Source organism: Sceloporus occidentalis, unplaced genomic scaffold (genome assembly GCF_023333645.1).
Source record: "Sceloporus occidentalis isolate IW3139 unplaced genomic scaffold, rSceOcc1.0.p SCAF_13, whole genome shotgun sequence".
In the NCBI taxonomy this organism is placed as follows: domain Eukaryota; kingdom Metazoa; phylum Chordata; class Lepidosauria; order Squamata; family Phrynosomatidae; genus Sceloporus; species Sceloporus occidentalis.
In genome coordinates, this window is record NW_028316993.1 from 3,551,267 (window position 1) to 3,576,607 (window position 25,341).

The following is a 25,341-nucleotide window of genomic DNA, read 5'->3' on the forward strand; positions in this document are numbered from 1 at the left end:
GATTTGTAGTTTTGTGAGACATTTAGCCTTCTCTGTCAGGAGAGCTCTGGTGCCACCACAAACTACATTTCCCAGAATTCCATAGCACTGAGCCATGGCAGTTAAAGTGGTGTCAACCTGTGCATCTACACACTGTAGAAATAATCCAGATTTATCCGCTTTAACTGCCATGGCTCAGTGTTGTGGAATTCTGGGAATTGTAGTTGGCACCAGAGCTCTCCTGTCAGAGAAGGCTAAATGCCTCACAGAACTACAAATCCCAAGGGAAGGAAACAGGAAGCTCCCTCTAAAGAAATCTTGACAAAAAAAAAAAACTTCATGATGATGATGATGATGATGATCATCATCATCATCATCATTCATTTCATTTTTATGCCACCTTCCTCCCAGAAAGGGACTCCAAGCGGTTCACAAGACAAACACATTTTAAAATCTTTACAATAACCATTTTAAAACAATTAAAATTATCTAGTTAAAAAACACAATAGGTTTGCTTTGGGGTTGCCATTAAGTCAGAAACGACTTGAAAAGCACACAACACACACATAGGTGCCTGCTAGAATGGAGCCACGGCAGTTTAAAGTGGTGCCAGACTGCATTATCTTGACAGTGCGGATGCGCTGTCGGACATTTTAAAACTGGAAAAGCGAGATAAATGGGGTTAACAAGGACTGTCCATTTCAAATGGGAGCAACAACTGGAGGATATGTTGAATTAGCTTGAATTTGGCTCCACAAGCGCACACTGCCGTTTGTCCTTTTCAACAAAGGCAGGTACAATCCTGCTATGGAGATGGGAAAGTCAGCAGATGCACAACCTGTCTTATCTGGAGCGTGTTTCGTAGCGCCATTAATCCTAAACCAAAAACAGTGGGGATAAACTGTTCCTAAACCTAGACTTTGCATTTCAGGCCCCAGGTTTCCTTGTTTTGTCCTAAACAAAAATTGCTGTTCAATTCCCCACTGGAGCTAATCTTGGGTAAATCATACTCTCTCAGCCTCAGAAGATGGCAGTGACAAACCCCATCTGAATAAATTTGCCAAGAAAACCCTATGATATGACTTGGAGGGACACAACAGCAACAACAACAACAAAGAAGGATGTTATAAATAACTGCCTCCCTGAAATCCGTGGACTATCTTTTCTCTTGCTAGTTTTAAATCTAAATTAAAGACCTTCTTGTTCTCGAAAGCATTTGGAACTGCATTTTAACATTGTTTTATAATTTTATATGGGATTATATGTATTAGTTGTTTGTATTTCAACTGCGTAACTTGCTTAATTCTGTATATATTTTATAACTTTTAGGTTGCATGCCATTAGCAGGTTATATGCTGTTGGGATGGCGCCTGTAAAGTGCCATGCAATTTTATGGTACTATATAAATAATTATTATTATTATTATTATTATTAATAACAACAACAACAACTTGTTATAGGGAAAAGGGCCTAAGCAAAGCACTGATTTCCCTGCTCTTTGCTTTCTTTTGCAATTGCTCCTTCCTGCCTGCCTTTCACAAATATGATTGTTTGTTTAATCAATATTTATTTTTCTCTCCAGTTTTCATGGAACTTCATTGAACGCCTAACAAGCAGAAATCCAGTTCTGGGTACCCTTTTGTGTGCTCTTCCATGGACATGAAACCGTGGGTCTTTTTAGCCCCATCCATGCCTGCTTGGTTTTGCTCCCATTCTCTTGCCAGGTATGTCTATTTATCCAGCGTTATATCCACATCCCCTTCACCATTTTTAGCAACTTAACAGGTTTAATGAGCCATCCCTTCCATATAAGCTTTTCACAATAGCTTTGGTCCCCCCCCCCCCCCCCGCCTCCCCGGTCAGGCACATCTCCAGATAAGAGATTTATAGCCATGTTTGACGTAAAAGTCAATATTTCCTTTGCATAAAACAAAAATAAAGTTAAGAGAGACCTGTTTACTGACTATTCCAGTGTGCAGAAACCAATGTGTTTTTTCAGATTTTGGGGGGTGAGCGACATGGGGTAGGGTGGCCAACATATTTTCCTGGTGGTGCTCCTGTGCTTCTAAAACAGGGGTGGGGAAAAGTATGCACCCCCAAAGCCCCTGGATTTCAAACGCTACCAAAATCAGGTGAAAATAAAATTAATGATCAGTATGGCTCACTTAAGAGCTAGCATAGCATAGTGGTTTAGGTGTTGGACTATGACTCTGTAAGTCACATTGTCTCAGTCTCAGGGGATGGCAAGAGAAGTTGAGAGAAGGTGGATTTGCCACTGGGTTTCTATGGCAAAATGGGAATTTGAACCCTCTTCTCAGAGTCCAACCCAACACTCAAAGCATTGCACTGCTCAACTTGTGGCTCACTTTGTTGTTGTTGTATGTCTCCAAGTGATATTGCAATCTGAAGGCAAACCGATCATGGGGTTTTCTTGGCAAGTTTCTTCAGAGGAGATTTTGCCATTGCCATTCTCTGAGGTTGAGAGAGTGTGACTTGGACAAGGTCACCCAGTGGGTTTTTATGCTCAAGTGGGGAATCTCTAGTGTCCTCTGCTAGGACGTTCTAGGATTCAAAGGAAGGCACCTTGCCAAACTGCAAACCTCAGAATTCGAAAGGTTCGAGTCCTGGCCGTCAAAGTGGGATCAGACTGCTGTAATTTTGCTGTGTGGATACACATTAGGAAAATATAGGCATTGTCCTTCCAGAAAGATACCTTTACTACCCTTGTGATCTCCTAATATACGAGACATCTCTCCTTTGCCGAGAGCAAGCGTGGCATAGGCCTACGACTCTGGAAACAAGGGTTCTATTATCCGTTTGGCCACAAAACCTATGGGGTGACTTTGGGCAAGTCACACACTGTCATCCTCAGAGGAGGGCAATGGCAAAACCTCCTCTGAACAGCCACAATAGTTGCCTTAGTGTCGCTTCAAAATATTTTTTAATAAGTATAAATTCCAACTAGTAAACCTTGATTCCCCCCCCCCCCTCCATTTTATATAAGGGACACAATTTTACTAGACCACCGCATTTCATGGGACTTGAGCATCCATGGATTTTGGTATCCACGGGGGGGGGGGTGTCCTGATACCAAACTGAGTGGATATTAAGGGCTCACTGCATTTAACTCAAAGTATGGGTGCCTTTGGCCAAATCACACTCTATCAGCCTCAGGGGAAAGCAGTGGCAAACCTCTGAATGAATGTTGCCAAGAAAACCCTATTATAGGGTCGCCATAAGTCAGGAACACCATAACAACTCTCCTTTGCTCTCACAACCAAGTCTTAGCTGCTTCTCTGTCACGCTACCTGGAAACATCACTGAACTCCACCAGATCTTTTGCCATGGTCCACCTCAAATACATCTGTCGTGTGCCCTTCTTCTTCTCCTGCCCCCCTTCTCTTGCAGCCAGGCAAACATACTCCCTCTCTCTCTGCCACCCGGTCTTTTGTTCCTACCTTTCCATGGCATATGCAGGTGCTTTTGTATGCCAACTGCCCACTTATCAGATCTAATTTTTATAAACAGAACGACACGGAAGCAACATCAGGCAGTGTGTAGATGGGGCGATTGGCTCCAGTTGCAAGGGATGTGGATTTGGGGGACCCACGTGTTTGATTCCTGGTCCCACTCTTTTGAGGACAGGGAGAGAGGAAACAGGTGACTCTGAAAGTGAACCCACAGGTGAGTCAAATTTCTGCTATACTTGCTCATCCATAGCATTCTTCCTGTATTGGTTTTCCAAACTCTAAAGAAGGCTTTCATGAAAAGTATGAGGGGGAATGCAGCTCCTGGAATCTCCCCGTGGCCACCCTGGCTGGGGATTATGGGAGCTGTCATCAAAAATATTAACATTTCCAAGTTTTGCTCCTCTCCCACTTCTTCTTCTTCTGCACCGAGGTTGACTTTCCTAACATGCCTCATCTTTGCATCTCTGATGCTTCTTGCTCCAAAATCTGGACTGTCACAAACGAACCTTACAGAATCTTTTTCAATCTGTGAGCCACCAAGAAGCAGAGAGGTCAGCAAAATTCTGACAAAAAGGAAATGTGACCGCAAGAAAAGGGAGATTTGAAAACTTATCAGTCTTTGAGACTTGGTGGGCGATCTTGCCGTCATTGCAAAAGCTGGGAAATGTCTATTGAAATCCTACTGTTTGTCTGCCTTGTGAATCTAGCATCAATATTCATTTTCTGTTGTGCTGTAATTCTTTATACTGCAGAGTAACTTACATAAATATTTCCAGTTTTCTATATGGTGGGCTTTGGACACGCATTGTGGAAAGTCTACTGCCTCCTATACATACATACATACATACATACATACATACATACATACATACAGGGACTATAGTGATAAGGACTGGCACTCCACTTACCTGCCAAATTGGGACAGTTAGAGGGTATGCAATATCCTTATTTCCCCCTCACTCAGTTAAGCATCTCTACATACCCCACACTATTTTGGGATCCTCATATTTTCATATCATGTATCTAGAGATAGCATGTTTTTGAGGAATCAGTTATCTTTCTGGAAGACTAGGTCAGGTTCCCAAGAAAAAAGGAACGTGTTTCCAAGGCAGGTGGACATCCAGGTAAACAAAACCATCAAATATCAAGTGCTCCTTCCTTCCCCCAAGTAATCTGCATTTCCTCTCAAAACTTGAGACAAAACTATAAGCCAACCTCTTTGCCTATCCTCTGTTGTGTCCCCAGCCAAACTTTCTCCTCCATCCATCTAAGATAGCCTAATTCAATCATTGCATTTGCCATGATTTGCCTTAGGGTCACCATGAGTCTGAAATGATCTGAAGGCACACAACAACAACCAAATTAAAGACATCAACCAGTCTGGAATCCCATTGTCAATTCCTGGGAAAGGACTTTCAGCCTTTGTTATCTGATCAGATAGTGCATCACCTAGAATCCCCTAGAATCATCAGCTATGTACAAGTGTTTTGTGTTCCCTTTCTTAAACATACCTGATAGCATCTGGTTTAGGAAGCTAGACAAGATTGGTCTGGTTAGTACTTGGATGGGACAATACCCTCGGGGGAATACAAGGGGTATCTTGGTAGGTTTTGAGGGAAATCCTTGTAAAATCCAGGAAACCAACTACTGCCATTTATGGTTGATGTTGCTAGGTCAAACCAACTAGTAGCTTCCCAGGATAAGGCAGACTGAAAACTGGAAAAGGCATGCTGATAATGAAAAAATAAATATTCCCCATTAATTTCACAGATTTGGCAACTTCCTTATGATTTGGGGGTAATGAACTGGCAATCTCCAGAGAACTGAATGCTTCAAGAGAAGAAAGTTCTTCTTAACAAGATGGCCGACATCCTATAATGGAAGCTTTTGATAATTCGTCATCCAAGCAGTCATGCCTCCGAGCCGCCAACATGACATCCACCCCAGTTCTAGACGTTCCCTACTTTCTCTGTGAGAGCCTGACAGCTTTGCTTTCTATTGTGGGAAATCTCTTCATCTGTGCCATCATCTTGCAGAATAGGAAGTTACGTGCTGTTGTCACCAACTACTTCTTGGTCTCATTGGCCATAGCAGACATCTTGGTGGGGACTGTTGCCATTCCTTGTGCCCAGTTTACCAACTTGGGTATGCCACGATACAGGCCACGGCTGTGCCTCTTGATGCTTTGCACATTGTTAGTGTTCACACAAGCCTCCATTTTTGGCCTGTTGGCCATCGCTGTGGAGAGGTACGTCTCCATCTTGAGGCCTTTCCAATACAAGTCCTTGATGAGTCCTCGGAATTCCCTCTTGGTAATTTTGGCCTGCTGGGTGCTGGCTATTCTGATTGGCCTTTTGCCCCTGATGGGATGGCACAACCCACTGCCAGCCAACGGGGAATGCCTCTTCAACAGCATCATCAAGAACACATACATGGTCTACTTCAACTTTATGGCATGCATGTTGGCACCTTTGTCGGTCATGATGGTGCTATACGGACGGATCTTCTTGGAGGTCAAACGCCAGATCCGTAAGGTGGCTGAGGGAGAAGTAGATGTCAGTGCTCAAGAGAGGCGCCGAATCATTGTTCGCAAGGAGTTGCAGACGGCCACCTCACTCTTCATCATTGTCTTCGTCTTCACTGCTTGTTGGCTCCCAGTCCACATCCTTAACACCGTCATGCTCTTCTGTCCCACCTGCTCCATCCCCAACCAGGTCATACTGACCACCATCATTCTCTCCCACATCAACTCTGCCATCAACCCCGTGGTCTATGTCTTCCGTATGAGGTCCTTCCGGAAAGCCTTTGAAAGTACCTTGTCTTGCCTCTGTCTGTCTACCACTGTGGGTGTGTTTTCAGGATCTGAGATTATTGCGTCCAACACTTCGGAGATGCCGGTTCTTCGGAATACCTCTCTGCCAGGGAATTGACTTTCAAACTCTGATGTCCTGATGTAACAGTTTGCAAGTGAGAGAACCTATAACATTAGCTGAAGCCTTAACAGTGGAAATGAACTTCACTGGAGGCCAGGTGGAGGAAGCAAGATATTGTTAAAATGCTCCAAACAGATAGGCAGTCCACAATCCACAACAAGTAAAGCTGGATGCCTTTGAGCCAACCTATATGAGATATGTTGAACTTTTTAGGGAAATACAATAAGCTCTCTGTTGTCTTTCTAATGGCCTGCACACCCTTTAATTTGGGGAAACCTTTGGCAATAGACTTTGGTTGTTATGGAAAGGGCTTTTAATAAGATGAGTGCTGTATTTTTAACTAGTGTGCACTTTTAATTTTAAGTTACAAATTGTACATATTTTTATTCCATTGTATGCTTTTCTACTGTTTTATTGCATGCTGCCTTGAGTCTCTCATGGGAGAAAGGTGATTAAACGTGCCTGTGTATCAGAACTGTTTTTAAGGTGAAGCGAGGGGTTCAAAATTGGCAGGGAGTTTACATGTAGGTAAGTTTTTACAAAGCAATACTTTGCATTAAAAGAATTATCTTCATCATGCTTATCATCCAACTGAATATCTGTATTAACAATCTAAGTACAATGAAAATGATAGCAAAATAATGACCATTTATGTTATGTTTTTGTTTGATAATTCCTGAGGGGGCTTAACTATGTCAGAGTCTTGGTGATCCAATTTTGTCGATCGTTTCCTGGGGGATTAAGACTCCCACCTTCAACCCCTCCATTCAGGGGTCCATGCCTCAGGGCAGAAATTGTGCAGTCCCCAAGATGTTGATGGATTGCAACTCTCAGCTTTCCTCCTCCTTAGCTATGCTGGATAGGGCTGCTGGGAGTTGCAGTCCAACAATATCTGGAAGACTGCACAGTTCCCATCCCAGTGGCCTGTGGGAGCAATCCACTCCAGGTGCATGCAACACTGGGTACATTGTCTATCAAATACTCTAAGTATGCCATGGAGGGTGGTCTTGAAACTTGGGTGTGCTGATGGAGGTAGATTCCAATCAGGAAAACTGAGCGAGGGTCCCCAGGCAGAGGCATGGCACACCCATGAGGGCAGAAAACAGAACATGAGCCACTCTCCCCTGCCTGTCGCTCATTTTATGAACTGGCTGCTTCATGAGTGACCATGTGTAGATCCTCCACAAGAGGGCATTGGAAGACTTTTCAAGCATTCAAGGTTTTGCAGAGAGAATACTGAGCATCAGCTAGACTGGCTGGTGGGTTAGATAACTGGAGGGAAAAACCAAATTACTTCTATGGTCATGCAATGAAGATATAGGTGCAAAAGTATTTTTTAGACATCCTGTCCTTACAGCTAAACATGTTCCTCAGGTCCAGGTCTGACTACCAGCACTTTCTCACCGGGATCACCTTTTGAAAAAGCAGCGCTCAGCCTGACATGCAACATGAAGACGATGAGAGACTAATGCAGAGGTTGAGGATGATATTTGAAGGGACTACAACCCCCATAATACCTTAGCCTGCACAGTCAGTGGCCTAGGCAGATTATATTTGCTGTTGGCATCTGTTTGACCTGCTGGGTTCAACTCCAGAATTTGCAAAGAAAGAATAAATACCCTGAGCATGTGCAAAGTATCTTGAAAACTAAAAAAATGTGTATCAGGGCATTAGCAGGGATGTTTTTAGCTCAAAGAGTGAAAAATCTAGTGAAATCTGAGACCCAGTACCTTTTTCCCTGGGAAGGAGACAATGCTTTAGAATAATCTCAGGCAACCCCATCTATCTGCACTAGAGACAGAGTGCTTGGCTCAAAGCAGGCTCTGGAGACATTAATATGTTCTTTACTGTGCAAATGAACCACTCTGGAAAAGAAAGTTGTGGTTTAGAACCTGCAGCATCCAATCTCAGCTCAAAGGCATCAATTTACTGCCAGGTTTCTTCCCATCCTGGGTTATTAATGAAGCTTGCACACTTGCCAAGAATTGTCAGACTGTCCTCTGGTGATAATGCATTAGGGCTACGAGAGCTGTGTCTTGAATCCCAGCCCTTGTTAAAAACAGGTACTGCACCCCAGAGATGCTACAGCTGACCAGGTACTGTGGAAAAAGGCAAGACCTTAGCACTGACCCTGCCCTCAGGGCACACTGAGAGAGATATATGGACATCAGCTAGTTGTATCTAGAAAGTGTGGCCAGTCTTCCTTCTGTGCCACACTCAGCTGGTGACAAAAGGAGGGGATCCCTCCCTGTGGTCAAACTTGCTATTTCCCAACTTAGTGAACTCTTCTTGCTCATAGAATTCAGAGACATAGTAACGTGATTTTTGGTACTTTCAGACTTCCCATCCCACCATCCTTGCCTTTCTACATCTCGCAGACGATGGGCCCCCTCACCTCAAGGTCTGGTGTCGTCTTTTGTCTCCTGATCATTCAGAGCCAACACCCTCTTCTCTTTTTCTTCCTGAATTAATCATCAGGACTCTTCTGTCTCCTCATTTCCTGAGCAGAAGTTGTCGCCTCTGCAAAAACCTCTGATGCATTGAAATCTGAGCCCTGGCATGCGCTAAACTCGAGCTGCAATATTGAGCTTGATTTTCTTGGTTAGATGGATACTTGGGGGTGTGCTGACTGAGTGATCTGGAGAGAGGAGCATCTGGGTCTCTGAGACATTCATTTTTCCAATTGTCCCCTATGTCATACTTGGAAAGCCTGACTCATTACGGACTACTTTTCACTTCCCAGGAAGGTGGAATTAATTTTATGCCTAAAAAGGAGATGGAACTTGTTCATGGATGAACTGGAATAAGATGTTCTATTTGCTGACCACCCAGAAATATTTGAGGTGGAAACGAAAGGATTGCTTCTCCCTCCAGTCCATCTGCCTTGGTCCAGGCCTTGGAGGTAGAGAGGAACTGCTGGACCTCTTACCCTTTCCCTCCACCACTCCCTTCTCCTTCTGTGTCATGTCTTTTTAGATTGTAAGCCCGAGGGCAGGGAACCGTCTAATTAAAAAGATTGTATGTACAGCACTGTGTAAATTTACAGCGCTTCATAAATAAAGGTTAATAATAATAATAATAATTCTAACTGGGTTACAATTTAGTAGAAGCAAATACAGAGTGAGGTGATTTGGGGTTAAAACTATCCAAACTTTGAAGATATATAGATGGGATCCTTAACAAAGGAATCATAAATCTGCCCCTCTCACGTTGTGTGATGTCCATCTGTGGCGCAACCACACCAGGAAAAAAGTTCTGGTCAATGCACTCAAAAAAGAGACTGCAGGATTGGAAAGCATGTAGAAAAGGGCACCAACATGCCCAAGAGGCCAGAGCAATGATTAAAACATCTTGGGGCACCCCATGTCTTCTGCCCTGCTGGGAATCTTTTGACAAATCCATCTGTCCCTATATAAAATTTCCCCCTGCAACTGGCAGCAGGCCTTTGCTGCGAGCAGTAAACTGATTGTCCCCTTGGGAGTAATTGATACTTTAAGTAAATTTGTTTTTGAGCAAAGCTGCAGCTCCGTAAAACATAACCGTTCGGACGTACGAAGCGGTAAAAGGTTTGTCCTGTATCAAAGCAACACAAAGTCACTTTCAAAGGCTGGGGAGGGTTAGTGTTTCAATAGGCGGAATAGAGAAGAGACAGACAGCTGGGCTTGAAGAATGAGCTCATGGCGCTGGGCAAAACAGACAGGGAGGAACAGATACCAGGTATAGCGCTCCACATAGACAGAAAAATGGGAAGAAATAAAATTAATTGAGTGCCCCAAGATTACAACATAAATTACAAGATAGTGGAATTTTTGTTTTTTCATGCCTGGAGACACTTTTGAGGAACCAGGGAGGAAAAACTACAAAACCAAAGCCTTCGCCAGCCCCTGAGTTAAATCCTAAATGAAACATCTACTATCAATTTATTATTTTCAGAGTGCATCAGCAGTAGCCACTTGGACCCAAAGGACTTCAGCCCTGTGTCCTTTGTTAGATCCAAACACAGAAGATGGTTCAGATGTAGTTAACAGTCAATGATAGGTCAGATGGCAAAGTACTGAGGGTAGAAGCAGGTGGGGCTTGACAGAAGTACAGAAAAAACTGTGGCTCATCCGTATTAGAAGAGCAAAGAAAAAGACAAGCTAAGGAACCTTTGGGGTTTTTTTTTTCTTTGTCCATGAAGAATTTTTAAGATTTCGAGATACTCTAGCATATAATACCATTATTATATTTCACTTTCTCGCTTCAGCCTTCTGGGACACTAAACCTACTCCAAAGAGTTACCTAGGCCTGTTACAGACTGCCAAAATAAAGCTGCTTCAGGTCTCTTTGGAGGTATGCTATTTAAATGATGCATGGGCCCTAAGAGTCCGGAGGTCGCGCCAAAGCCACACTCCATTCCTAAGAACTGGAGTGCAGCTTTGGTGCAGCTTCCGGATTCTTAGGATGCATGCATCATTTAAACAGCATACCTCCAAAGAGACCTGAAGCAGCTTTATTTTGGCAGTTTGTAACAGGCCCTAGTCTCCAGCTGCAGTTTTAAAGAGTGGCCTGGGTTACAGGAAGGAGAACAACAACTTTAGAACAGAGGAAGTATGTCCTTAGATCCTGCCCCACAAATGTACCGTCAGCCCTCTGTATCCACAGATTCTGCATCTACATCTAGTTTATACAAGGGACACCATTTCATTATACTGTACATATTGGGACTTGAGCATTCATGGATTTTGGTATCCATGGGGGGTCCTAGAACCAAACCCCAGTGGATACTGAGGGCCTACTGTAATCGAAAATTTAGGACAGGCCAGCTACCCCTTTGCCACAAGTCTCCAGTGCCAACAAAATTGCACCAGGCAAAAAAGTTTGTGCCAGAAAAAAAACAGCGGACCCAAAAATTTAACAAAATGTTTATTACCCAAAAAAAGAACAAAAGAAAGGTCAACAGGCCATATACAAGTAGACAGCTTCAAGCGTTTTAGGCTATGGACAGGGGGCAACACAAAACCCACCAACCAGATTTTCAAGGACCGTTGTGCTCAATAGCTTTCCTTCATCAGGGTACTATGGTGATGCATGTGGAAATCCTTTGCAGAACAGACAGCTCACAAGGAGATGCTGGTGCTGTATGAGTCTGTTGGTGGTGACCAAGAAGATATTGCTGGACCATGCGCTGGAGCCTTCCTAACTCTCTGACAGCTCATTACTTTCCAGCAATAAGAGGGTTTCTCAGCACCACAATGACCGAATCGCCACGCAGGAACATCTTAGAAATGTAGCGATCCTTATTGACAGGCTTCGACTTCTTCTTACCCTTCCCGCTCTTGGGTACCTCCGTCCACATCTCTTTGACGTTCTCCAACACCATGTTGCAATGCCTAGTGCAAAAAGGATGCTGTTATTTGGGCAGGAGATTCCACTTTCACGCAATTACCAAACAGGGAGGGAGCAGAGTATCTGCAAAGCTACCACCAAATGATACTCTGTCCCCATGTATGGGTATACCTCAGTTAACAAAGCCTCTGGCAAAGAAGCTCCTTTTAACAAAATCTTTTTATACTTGCCAAGCCCCCCACTTTTCATCTTGTCCTTTGTCTAGCACAGGTTTTTTTTTAGCAGCATCAACATTACAGGACTCTATCCCTATTCCTTCAATGTTATTTCCTCCTTGAGGACCAATTCTCTCTCACAGAAGTAATGCCCAGGAACACATCTACTTCATTAACTGAGGTATATCTGCATTACTCCTTTGGAGGAATCAGGAAAAACGTTCACAAACTTACAGGTGGAATCCCCATCTGCAAGAGAAACTAGCCAAGAGCGAGAGCCACATAAAACACCTTAAATATCTGGAAGGCAGACTCTTACTTGCAAATATTAAAGTATCTTAAAATAGCTGAAAGGCAACATCTTACTTGTAACGCTTAATTTTAATCTTGCGCAATCTGTTGCAAGTAATGCCACAAATTGACTAAAACCATTATGCTTCATTTAGGACATTCTCAGCCTTCCTAATGCCGCAACCCTTTAATACAGTTCCTCACGTTGTGGTGAATCCCAACTGATGGTCTTGGTTCCTAAGAGCATCGGAAATCTTGGTCAGGCCTCACTTGGAATAATGCTGTGCCCAGTTCTGGGCACCACAATTCAAAAAGGATGTGGAGAAACTGGAGCCATGTGTCCAAAGGAGAGTGACTAAAATGGCGAAGGGTCTGGAAACCATGAGGCCCTATGAGGAACGACTTAGGGAGCTGGGGATGTTTAGCCTGGAGAAGAGAAGGTTAAGAGGTGACACGATAGCCCTGGTTAAGTATTTGAGGGGATGTCATATTGAGGAGGGAGCAAGCTTGTTTTCTGCTGCTCCAGAGACTAGGACCCAATGGAGCAATGGATGCAAGGTCCAGGAAAAGAGATTCCACCTCAACATTAGGAGGAATGTCCTGAGAGTAAGGGCTGTTGGACAGTGGAACACAGTCCCTCAATGGAGTGTAGTGGAGTCTCCTTCCTTGGAGGTTTTTGAACAGAGGCTGGATGGCCATCTGTCAGGGATGCTTTGATTTGGATTTCCTGCATGGCACAATGGGGATGGACTGGATGGCCCTTGCGGTCTATTCCAACTCTATCATTCTATGAAATATGTATTTTCCGATGGTCTTAAGAGACCCCTGTGAAAGGCTCATTCGGCCCCCAAAGGGGTTGCGACCCACAGGCTGAGATCCACTGACCCAGGAGGGCCGAGGAAGCCCCAGGTGAGCCCCTACCTGTCGAAGGCCTTGACGCGTCCCAGGAGCTTCTTGTTGTTGCGACAGTTGATCAGCACCTGAGTGTTGTTTTTGACGGACTGCGTGAGGACAGAGAGGGGCCCTGTGTTGAACTCTTCCTCCTCTCGCTTCTGCAGCTCCTCCGGGGTCATTTCGCTCTTGGGCTTGTTCAAAAGGCTCCTAGGAAGAAGGGAGAGAACTTGTCAAGCTCCAGGGATACTGGCACACTGAGGAGGGAGCGAGCTTGTTTTCTGCTGCTCCAGAGAACAGGACACAAAGCAATGGATGCAAGCTCCAGGAAAAGAGACCCCAGCTCAACATTAGGAGGAATCTCTTGAGAGTAAGGGCTGTTTGAGAGAGGAACAGACTCCTTCATAGAATCATGGAGCTGGAAGAGGCCACAAGGGCCCCCAGCCCAACCCCATTCTGCCATGCAGGAACTCTCAATCAAAGCACCCCCTCGGAGTGTATTGGGGCCGCCTTCCTTGGAGAGCTTTAAACAGAGGCTGGGTGGGCATCTGTCAATGGGGATCTTGGATGGACGGCACAAGAAGGTTGGGCTGGGTGGCCCTTTTGGGGTCTCTCCAAACAATATGATTCGATGTGCCTTCCATATGCTTTGGCCTGACCCAGAATGCCTTGGGCCGCCTTCTTTAAAGGGAGGCTGGGTGGCCATCTTTGATGGAGAGTTCCTGCATGGCAGAATGGGGCTGGGCTGGAGGGCCCTTTGGGGGGTTCTATGAGGGCCCTATTCAGAAAGGACCCCGCAGCCCTTGCTTCTCAATGGAGGGGCGCCTATCAGGGCAATGAGGCCCCCGATGCCTGTCCTCCCCTCCGGCCCTCGAAGCCCGCTTCCTTACATAGCGGCGTCTCAACAGCCTTTTCCGTAACCGCCGAACAGCGTGTAGAACTCGGCGCCGAGGAATGGCCGCCTTCCACTTCCGGGTTACCTGGGTCGCGCATGCGTCGTGGCCGCAAGTCCGAGTGAACTACGGCGAGTGGCGGGAGGCAAAAGACTTCGCGGTTTTGTGTTTTGACTTTTTCTCCCTTCCTCAGTTAACAGCAGGAAGGAGGTTAATTCAGTTATTGTCTGCAGTGTAATTGTAGAATATATAATTATATAGTAATATGTCATATATTTTATATGATAAAATAGGATATTTTTATATATTTTATATATAATAATTTATAATTATATATACATATATACACACACACATATATATATATAATATTTTATCTCTTATATAACTATAACATATAATAAACTATTATATATTTATATATATTGTATTATATATATATTTACATATATCAACACTATTTATATATTTATTTATATAAATAATGTTTATATATATATATATAAAATACAAAATATATTTTATTTTATATATTTTATATTTAATAATTTATATATATATATATATATACATTATATTTATATGTTTTATATTATATAATATATAATGAAATGTATACATAATTATTTATATATTTATATTTATATAAATAATTATATATATATATATATATATATATATATATATAGACACACAAAATATATTACATTTTATTATATATTTTATAAACAATAATTTATAATATATATATATATACACATATATGTATATTATATTTATATGTTTTATTTTATATAACTAATATACAATAAAATTTAATCTATAAATAATTTTATATATATATATATATATATTACAAAATATATTTTATTATTATATATTTTATATATAATAATTATATATATATAATATTTATATGTTTTATATTATATAATATACAATAAAATAAAATGCAAATTATATTATATTTTATTTTTACATATTTTATATATAATAATTTATACACATATATATTATATTTATATGTTTTATATTATATTATATAACTATAATATATAATAATCTCTTCAATATCGTATTATATAACTATAATATATAATAAAATATATAAATATTATATATATTTAAAATGTAATATATAAATAATTATTTATTTATATGTTAAATATTATATATAATATATTTTATACTATTATATATATATATATATTATAAAATATATTATATATAATGTGTGTGTGTGTGTGTGTGTATATATATATATATATATATATATATATATATAATCTGTGTTTTTAGAGTTGAGTTCTGCAAAGAGCTGTTAAAATTAAAATATACCCAAGAACCAAACAAAGGGATTTATTGGGAACCAGCACAGTCTAAATATAACTATGATCTGTTGTTGTTGTTGTTGTTGTTGTTGTTGTTATATGTGGGTAATACCTGGTTTATCTGCTTTCTCTTTTACTTTTTGTTGGTGATTCATGCTCAGCAAGAGATTCTGGACCAGGCAGCCACTATTTATCTTACCTGTTTGTAGAAGGGTGCACATAACTTTAGTTCACAGCTCAAGTTGTGTGTATTGCATTTTGTGTAACACAAACATCTTCCCTTTTCATCTTCCCTGTGCCTATATACTCCAGCTAGTAAGAAGAAAAGGAAGAAAACAGGATGGCTGGGCATGAAAAGACTACGTAAAAATAAGCTTTTTTTAACTGAGGTATGTTTGTATTTTTCACATTTTTAGATTGTTAAGATTTTTATTAGATTACGCTTTCTATTATATCTCACCTGGAAACTTCAGATAGATAGGCTTTTTGTTCATACATAAGCATGTATACAAATACTTACACACATAAATGCTGTCACTCAGTTACTGTCATAACTGTCATCTTTTATTATTTCTGAGAGTTAGCGATTCTCGCAATGGCGTAACAATTATATTCAAAATAAAATGCGACCCCAGTTTTGTGAAACACATCTTTATTTTTATTTAATTGGGAATGATTCACACAGCAAAATTTAATACAAGGTTTGTATAAGCGGGAACTTAAGGTTCCTTCCATGGGATTTCTCTTTCCTTTGCAAACATAACTTGTGCCGCTGTGGTTCCTACACAACAAACGTTTGTTTTGAATGGGTTTTGTGTGTGTTGGAAGGCATACTTGATAAATTGCTTCCTCGTTGTTCAGTTCACAACAAGAATTTGGAAACAGTATAGTTAAACAGACAAAGCATATTTAAAATTAACCCAAATATTGGAGGTTTTCCATTAAAACATTGCTTTCTTTCTTGAGCATGTCATACCTGATCCCTACCCTCACTTCTGCCAACCTTTGAACAAAAATGCACTTTAAATAACAATTACTGAGTAATATAAATTGCACTTTGTTCCCTTAAGCCTTGTTTCCCAAATATCAGCAAGCACCAAAAATACCTTTGAGTCTCAATGTGTGGTTTATGCCGGTTAATATCTGAAATCCAAGTGAAAGGGTTGTGTTTCCCCCCCTTCAAATGAAATGAAATCTCACAACACACGCTCACACACACTTTAGCAAAACGCTAAGGACAATACCATAATTCTCACTGCAAAGTTAGGTATCAAATATACTATACGTTGATTGCTTTTCAATCCCCTTTCAGAGACACTGATCCTAAACCCACTTCATTTGACTGAATGTGAATTCTACATAGGTGTATTGAGCATCAATGCAAAGTATGCTTACTCAGAATGAAGTTAATCAGAAATCAGCAGATCCTGGAACTTGGTTTACAGATCGGTAAAGTCAGTTCAGACATTTTTGTTCTCTTTTAATCAGTCCCCTTGAACCAGACTGCTGCAGATTCTTTGGATCATTGCATCCCTTAATGCATCCATTCTTACTCTGGAGACCCAATATGCTGTTTAGGACAGAAAACTCCTTTTTAGATTTTAGAGTTTTCCAGTGAAAATGGATTGGCAGATTCCAGCCAAACAAAATAATGCCACAATTAATTGGTGCAAGTTGCGGTGTGTGTATGTGTCTTCAAAGTCGCTTGTCAACATTGGCAATCTCATGAATTCCATAGGGTTTTCTTAAGCAAGGAATACTCCGAGGTGGTTTTCCCAGTTCCTTCCTCTGAAACAGAGCCTGCAGCATCTGGTACTTGTCAGTGGTCTCCCTTCCAAATATTAACCAGAGCTTGACCCTGCTTGGTTTCCAAGATCAGATGGGATCTGATGCCTTTAGGGTATGTAGGCCAGTCATGCATTGTTTGCTGTTTATTGTTTGTTGTGGTGTGTCTTCCAAGTCATTTCCTACTTATGGCGACCCTAAGGTACACCTATCATAGGGTTTTCTTGGCAAGTTTCTTCAGTGAGCGTTTTAACATTGCCATCCTCTAAGGCTGAGAAAGTGTGACTTGCCCAAGGTCAGTCACCCAGTGGATTTTATCACCAAGCTGGGATTCAAACCCTGGTCTCCCAGTGTCCAACTTCACTGCTCAGATCACTATATTATTATTATTTTCTGACAAATCCAGGGAAGGCTAATCTGTGAAATGGCCCACATTAGCTATAATAATTAGAGATACCATGCTTCTGTTCAGAAACAGTGTCCTTCTAATTATAGGATATTGTAGTCAAACAACAGAAAATGGTCACTATTTTCATATCCTGGCGCTATGAGCTTCCTTGAGGCATCTGGGCTGGCTGTTGATGAAGGCAAAATGCCTGCTTAAATGAATGTTCAGTCTGGGCCATCCATACACTGAGTTCTGGTCCCTACACTTTATGCTGGGATGTTGGCACAGGGCAGGGATGAGGAGTAAGAACCCCTGTGTTGCCTTTTCCTGGGGTGCTATTGCTGCAAATTTTTAAGGGTGAATTTACCCTTCCAAGCTGATGATTCTGTAAAGCTAAAATCAGAATTTGAGTGAGATTACCATTGCTTGGCATATCCTTTGTTAGGGAAATGAGAAACAATACATCGCCATGGGAACTAATAGGAGTTGTAGCATCCCTGGGATCTGAGAGCTGTAATCTAATGTACCTGGAGGACACAGGGAAAGCTTAGGATCACAACCCATGTCTCTATGCATCTCAGGAAGTAGACCAAATTTACAAAAGCTCATGCTACAATGTTTTTCGCTCAATTATTAAGTCTCAAGGGTGCTGCAAGATCCCTTTGCTATATGCCAGACTGACACGGCAATGTCTCTGAATTCAACTCAAGCAGTGTAAATCCTATTGCCAAGAGTAATTTAACAACTGAATCACAGCTCAACAAAACATTTTACAAGAAGGTGGTTCAGGCATTTCATTCCCCAGCCCCAACAACTTACATCCAAAGTGGGAAAACAGTCGATATTCAATAGAAGGAGGTGAGTACTTATATCACAAACTTGGTCTCCACTGATGTTAACTTATGCCTATTAAGGGGATGCTTTTTGAATCCGATTGTTAATTAACAGTGCTAGAAAGGCAAATTTGGAAAAAGGATGGTTGCAAATACACACAGGTGTACGGAAATAGTTCAGAGACAGTTTTGTCTCCCTTTAACCCACATAGCACTAATATGTATTCCAAAAGCAATGGGAAATGAGAGGCTGAACCTACGTCAGAAACTTGCCGGCTTCTGCATGTGCTTGGAGCTACGTTACAAGACATGAGTTTATGTTGGTACACACACTTTCTGTTTCTACCAGAAAGGACAGAAAAAGGAAACAAGCAATTGGATTAAATAGGAGTTCAAGTTTCTCCAGAGGTTTCTCACCATGGGTAGAAATCAATACAGTTTGGTGATTCTGACTTTTGATGCGTGGAAGATCTTTCGGTTCCAAGATTGCCAGGCAAAACGTTTTGTACAGTGAGGAGATTGTAGAGGAGGACACTACAATCAAGGCTGACTTGGATGAAATGGAGCTCCCTGGTTCTGGACAGTGAAATAGCTTGGGAATTCTGGGGGAAGGTGTCCAGGGAAAGTCAGAGGGCTTCCGTGGAGGAGATTTCCTGCGCATTTCGATGGGAGTCCAGCTTGCAAGTTGAGCGGCAAAGTGTGATGGTGCCTCTGAGACAAGAAGTAACTTGCCTGGCCTGCTACAAAATTAAGAGAACAGGAGTCCAGATGGTCCGGTCCAGAGAGGCTGCAGGGTATGGCTGAAGCCAACATGGTTGCAGCAACGTGTTGGTGGTTCCCATAGGAACGCTCTACTCCATCATTCTGTCTCTGCAACCCTGAAGGAGTCATGGCTTGGTGTGGGAACATCGAAGAGAAGGAGCTGGGGTGATGGTGACCCAAGAAAGTTGAGGGGGTCCCATAGAGAGGAGGAAGGGGCCAGTAGAAGGACCCAGTAAGTGTCACGCCGGCTGACGCCAGCCGAGCTCCTCTCCTGAAGGCCAGCTTGGCTCGGGATCCAGGGGACCTCCTCCTCAGCTTCCCAGTGGCACCTCCAATGAAGACGTCCTCCTCGCTGGACGGGTCCAACATCCAGTAGTTGCCTTTGCCAGGGTCGTCGTAGTGCCGGGGCACTTTGACGAAGCATTTGTTGAGGCTGAGGTTGTGTCGGATGGAGTTTTGCCACCCTTGCTTGTTTTCTTTGTAGTAAGGGAAGTTCCCCATGATAAACTCGTAGATGCCGTTGAGCGTGAGCCGCTTCTCGGGGCTCTGGCGGATGGCCATCATGATCAAGGCGTTATAACTGAAAGGCGGCTTCTCGTGTTTCCCTCGCCTTTCCTCTGGCAGAAGATCCTCTTTGCTCAAACTCTGGTGCTCTTCCACGGAGGCTGCTCCGGCCGCCAGGGTCTCCTCTTCCCCGAGTGGCGATGACAGAGCCCCCGGGGGAACATTGCTTGAGGCCACGTCTTGGAGGAGGTTGGTGATGCTGAAGGGAGATTTCAGGACCCAGCTGTTTTCTTTTAACCCTTCCATTGCTGGCGAGAGATGGAAGCAATGTGGCTGAGTCTTCTTGGGTCCAGAGTCAACAGTCCCAGCTAACCTGTCCAGCAAATCCACTGGAGATTTTTTTGCATGAAGATGGACCGGAGTAACCGCTCCCGGGTCGGCCAATGCCATTGCCACCACCAGGCTCCCTCGCTTTTTAGCCAATCAAGTTGGCCAACCTTCTTGCCTTCTAGCCAATCCCATCTTGACAACTTTCCTGTCCACGCCTACTCTTCTCGTGTTTGTTCAGGAGCCTTGGGATGGAGCGCATTGCTCTCAAGACCAAGGAGAACATCACACTCTGGTGAGATAACATTGATCTGATCCAGGAAGAAGAGTACTGGAATGGTCTATAGGCCAGAACTTGGTACAATGGAAATGAGCATTTGTCCTTCATTGGACCACCCAAATGATACTGATGTTGTTGTGTGCCTTCAAGTCATTTTCGACCTGTGGCGATCCTAAGGCAAACCTATCGTGCGTTTCTTTTTGGCAAGATTTGTTCAGAGGAGGTTTGCCATTGCCTTCTCCTGATGCTAGCGTATGACTTGCCCAAGGTGACCCACTGGGTTTTATGGCTGAATGGGGAACCAAACCCTGGTTTCCAGAATCATAGTCTAACACTCAAACTACTATGCCACACTGGCTGTATTACTGTACAATGTATTGCCATCTCTGGGACTCTATTGGTTTACTGCAACTATGATCAATTTCCTCTCCTCCTCTTCATCCTCCCTTAAAATGTACATATGTGATCTTGCCTAGATTTTAAATGCACCATATAGCATTTAGAATCTAAAATTCCAGGCTGGATGCAGATTTAAATCAAAGTTTTATCAATCAAAGCATTTCCTCTTTGAATCTAGACTTCTAGACCGTATTCTCTGTCTTGCTTAGAGTTCATTAATTCGATTTTAAAGGATTAAGAATTGGGGGGGGGGGGGTTAAACTCATTTCTTTTCATCACTGCTTCTAGTACCAAGAAGACATTAGAAACATCGAGGTCACTATCCCTGGATGCCTTTTCCAGCAAAGTTGAGCAAGTCTTTGATACTAATACATACCCTCCAGCATTTCATAGATTAAAACCAGGGCATGTGTGGCCAAGCAACATTAGAATGTGGTCAAGGTGTAAAATGTTATTTATGAGGAAGATGACATAAGCTAGGACAGGCTTAAGCAGTTTGCTTTTGCTTGAAGTCTATACAGGGAAGAGCAAGATTCTACTTTGCTGAGTTAATTGAGTCCAAACGATTTTTGCACTTTTGACTCGGTTTGCGACAACTGAAGTAAGCTGAGGACAAAGTGGGAAAGTGGGAAGAGGAGGCAGAAACTGGGACATTTCGAAAGCGGCGTTAAAAAGTGGGACAAACAAGTTTAATCGGGACTGTACCCGCCGAATCAGAAGAGCTGGAAGGGATGCTAATAAGGATATATTTAATTTGGTTGGATGTTTCATTGCATAGTTAGGCACAGATAGTCGCACTTGTGTGTGTACACAATGCCAATCTCTTTTAAGATATATAATGGGTCTGACATGACATTTTTTAAAGGGGTTTTAAAAATCAAGACTGTGTCATCCCATTTCTCTTGTTCGAGCCTCAAGGGACAGATTGAATCAATTTTGCAAAGTGACACCCGCACCCCTGCCATAAAACATGGTGAATAATTCATTGCATGAAATCCATCCACATTACACTTCCCCAAGAATTATCAAAATTTATATAGTACTTTAAAAATTGGCCTTTAAAATATGAGAATGTTTCCTTTGGGGGAAAAATATTTATGTTCAAATATTTTTAAAATCTTGGTTCACTCTCACTAATGGAAACTGAAAAGCAGATATAAACAAAATACAAATCTGGAACAATACATTCATATAATACATTCAAATATTAGCATAAATCCAGCTCAAAACAGAATAGGATTAAAAATCACTTATGATATAGCAGCGTTTGTGAAAATAATATATTGGAAGTGGTACCAAAAAAGGCGGATTTTGGACATCATCCGTTAGTTACAAATGCACAGCCAAGTTACATTTAAACAGTCCAGCAACAATGTACTGTTTAAGATGAATAACTCCAAACATTTCCACTCAAAACCCTCCTTTGAAATGTTCTCGGTGTCCTTTAAAACAACTTTAAACAGCAACATCGTCACATTAATGCTCAAGTGTTTAAAGAAAATAGTCATTAAACTTTGTCTTCTTTAAAGGCAATCTTTAATTTAAAAATTTACTGCAACCAAATAGATGGTTCAGCAAGCAGTCCTTGTTAACTTGCGATGAATTACTTGTTGGTATCAAACGACATAGCAAAACGCTTTTAAAAAGTGCAATGTTTCAGTTCCGATAAAGAGTTACCGAGTCCGTAAATCTGACTGACCTGGTCCCACAATGAATGCTCCAGCATTTTGAAGACGGTCCCCTGCCACCATCCTTGGAAGAAGTCTTGCAAACAAAAGGCTAGGATGAAATAGCCGAGGTTCTTTATATGCCGACCCTTAAGCACCTCTGGAGTGCGCCTTCCAAGCAACACATTTACATCGCAAGACATTGCAACTCCCTATGTATTTGAAGCTACCCATATGGCCTTATGCCCACATGCAAAACCAAAGGTGATGCTTGCAATATATATTTCTGTAACAACTGATTGCAAAATACAGTACATTTTGGTTGACGGACCTGAATCTTGCAATTTGTATTTTGTGCAGTTTGGTTGGGCCAATAAAGCCATCCCTGTTTTGTGGATTTTGCATGTTATACCCCTGGATATGACTTGGAAAATGTGAGATTCTCCATTTTCTCCATGCACATCTGAATTATTTTTAAAGGGAAAGAAGCCTGAGATTATAAAATGGCGTTTTAGACTGTTTTGGCTTTTGTGTTTTTAAGTAAACTGTATATTTGTTGCTTTTTAAAACAAAATTGTAGAAATACATTTTTAAACTGGAACCTGTTTGTAAATGCTTGCAAGCATTTCCCACAAATTTAACACTCGTTCTTAATCAATTTCAATTGGATCGAGGTCTCTCTTTGCTTTGTTTATTTTCGTTGCAGTTTAATACTGGAATGGTTTGCTCACCTTGCTTTGGAAGTTCCTTATCTTTTTAAAATGATTTTATAACTTAAAAGCAATAAATAAATGAATAATAGTTTATTCATATTTCCCGCCTCTCCCAGTTGGATTACAGCCTAAAATACATCCAAAAACAGTCAATAAAACATGACAGCAATAATAATTTTAGTTAAAAAACCCAACTCTGTCATTAATAACAGCAGTAATAGAATTATAGGATAATCATAGTCAGAGGATGGTTTAATTCTCTTGTAAGAATTGTGGTAGAAGAAATTGTACTGTTAATAATCCAACCTGCAAGTCAGAATTATCTATTATTATTATTATTGTTATTATTATTATTATTATTATTAAAAGGTCTAATTGGATGGGGAGTAATCTTCTTACCAAATTCCAACTAAATTGTTTCCAGGTTTGCTTTTGAATTAAGATTATAACCGGAAGAGCACAAAAGAGGCATAACTGAAATTAAATCATTATTTGTAGTTTGAATTTTCGTTCTGCAGAAATGGCCTATTTTGAAAGGAAAGTATGAAAACTGTTTTAGGAGCAAGGAGATCTTTATAAACTGTTAAACAGAAGAACTACGGTAATTTGCTATGGCAAAAAAGAGAAGGGGAATAATGAATTTTGTACATCTGGCTAAATATGTTATGAAGCTGGATTTAATACCATTAGATAGCAAATATATACATTTTTATTTGGGTTGTAGAACATAGTTTAATGCTCACATTAATGGCTTGTTCATGAAGATGAAACTTTTTGTTTTTGATAGACCATTCTTTAATAGACTAGTCTGTATTCAACTGAATAAATGGAAAATAGAAAAGTAAGGTCTGAGAGATAAACAAACAAACAAACGTATACAGTAGAGATTAGTTTTTCTTCTGCGAAACAGAACTTGACTTTGAAACCATGCTAAAATGTGGTTAACTTTGATACTGCTTTTGAAATGGAACGAGTTTTGTACAAATCTGAATCTAATTTAATTTAATTTAATTGTATTTAATCCTGTTTTAAAGGGGGGTCAATTTATTTATTGAGAGTATGTATTATTTATTAATTTATTATTCCTTTAAATCGTTTGTGTAATATCTCTCCTCAACTCTCCTGATGCCACAAAAAAACTACAAAACCCCTGAATCCCACAGCATTGAGCCATGGCTGTTAAAGTGGTGTCAAACTGGATTATTTCTGCAGTGTGGATGCAGCCTTTGTCTGTCTTGGTGCATTTTGATGTTTGGCTCTTTGGCGTCTTCTGAGTGCCTACATTATTGTGGCATGCAGTGCATCGTGCCAGTCTTGAAACCCTTGATGCCCATCTCTTTCCCAGTTTGTTTTGTCATCTCCTTTCACTTCCATTAAGGGCTCCACTTTGTCAAGGGACTAATTCCTCCCACCGGCCTCATGCCATCTCCGGCCAGACTCTGGCCATCTCTCCACACTTTGCAGTCCCCTCTCTGCCCCTTGGTTCCCATCTCTCAGCATTTGGGCAGCTGGAACGGTTTGGAACCAGCTCCCTTTTGGGCTTGGATTAAGTCCTTGACAACATTTTCCAAAGGGTTCAGTCCGTCTTGTGGCAGCGGCTCCATTGACACCTTGGACGGAGCCAGCGACACCCTTAAAATTCTTGGCATTATTAACTTAACATTCACAATACGTGGCTTTCTTCTTGTTGTGTGCCTTCAAGACATTTCCAACTTGCGTCAACCCTACAGCGAACCTATCATGGGTTTTTCTTGGCAAGATTTGTCCAGACTGAAGTCGGAGGCTCACACAGCCGGCATCCATAGTTTTGAGATCTTCATCTTCAGCCACAGAAATAAACTCTTTTAGAACATGGCCTCATACCTAGGCTTACCATAACCCGGCTGCCCCCGTGAAATTCACGGATTGGAGGGTTTAAACCGTTTCCCGCCCGTTTTGCCCATTCAATCCCGGGTTCCTGCTGACTCCAGGCCAGATTTTGTCAATCTCCAGGCAAGACTTTTGACTGACAAGCTCTGCCTGCCTGGAAGAAGGCAGGATTGGCTCCTTCCGCCCATGTGACCCCCTTGGTCACGCCTCCTTCTCCTCCTCTTCAGCCAAGATGGATGCCTCCAGGGAGAAGGAGAAGGAGCATGGCAGGGGCTTCCTGGTCTGGCAGCCTCCCTCCTCCGTCACCAAGAGCTCAGCACAAAGGCAGGCACTAGAGACTCCCTTTAAGGTTCCTTGCTTTGCCTTTCCTTTGGGGCTCCTCTCTGCTTTGTGGGTGGCTATGGCTTCTGGGGAGAGGAGGGAGAAAAAGCCCCAGGCGTCTGTCTCCTCCATCTAAGGCAGCCTCCTCTTATTCCTCCTCCT

General features: G+C 41.8%; 2 protein-coding genes and 1 pseudogene across 3 annotated transcripts; 1 reads left to right on the plus strand and 2 right to left on the minus strand.

Moving 5' to 3' along the window:
- The first annotated feature begins 1,452 nt into the window (after positions 1–1,452).
- Positions 1,453–6,967, plus strand: LOC149304598 (adenosine receptor A1 pseudogene; annotated as a pseudogene). The gene is made up of 3 exons (XR_016271898.1): positions 1,453–1,703; positions 3,508–3,663; positions 5,220–6,967. The product of XR_016271898.1 is annotated as an adenosine receptor A1 pseudogene (transcript).
- A 4,303-nt stretch (positions 6,968–11,270) lies between these two features.
- SNRPD2 (small nuclear ribonucleoprotein D2 polypeptide) lies at positions 11,271–14,102 on the minus strand. The gene is made up of 3 exons (XM_089478522.1): positions 13,998–14,102; positions 13,138–13,317; positions 11,271–11,754 (listed from the first exon to the last, which is right to left on the minus strand). Coding segments are annotated over exons 1-3 (357 nt in total). The 5' UTR covers positions 14,000–14,102; the 3' UTR covers positions 11,271–11,579.
- A 4,775-nt stretch (positions 14,103–18,877) lies between these two features.
- LOC149304600 (forkhead box protein G1-like) lies at positions 18,878–19,909 on the minus strand. The gene has a single exon (XM_089479085.1). It carries the CDS (start codon positions 19,907–19,909, stop codon positions 18,878–18,880), a length of 1,032 nt encoding a protein of 343 aa, XP_089335211.1.
- Positions 19,910–25,341: the final 5,432 nt, after the last annotated feature.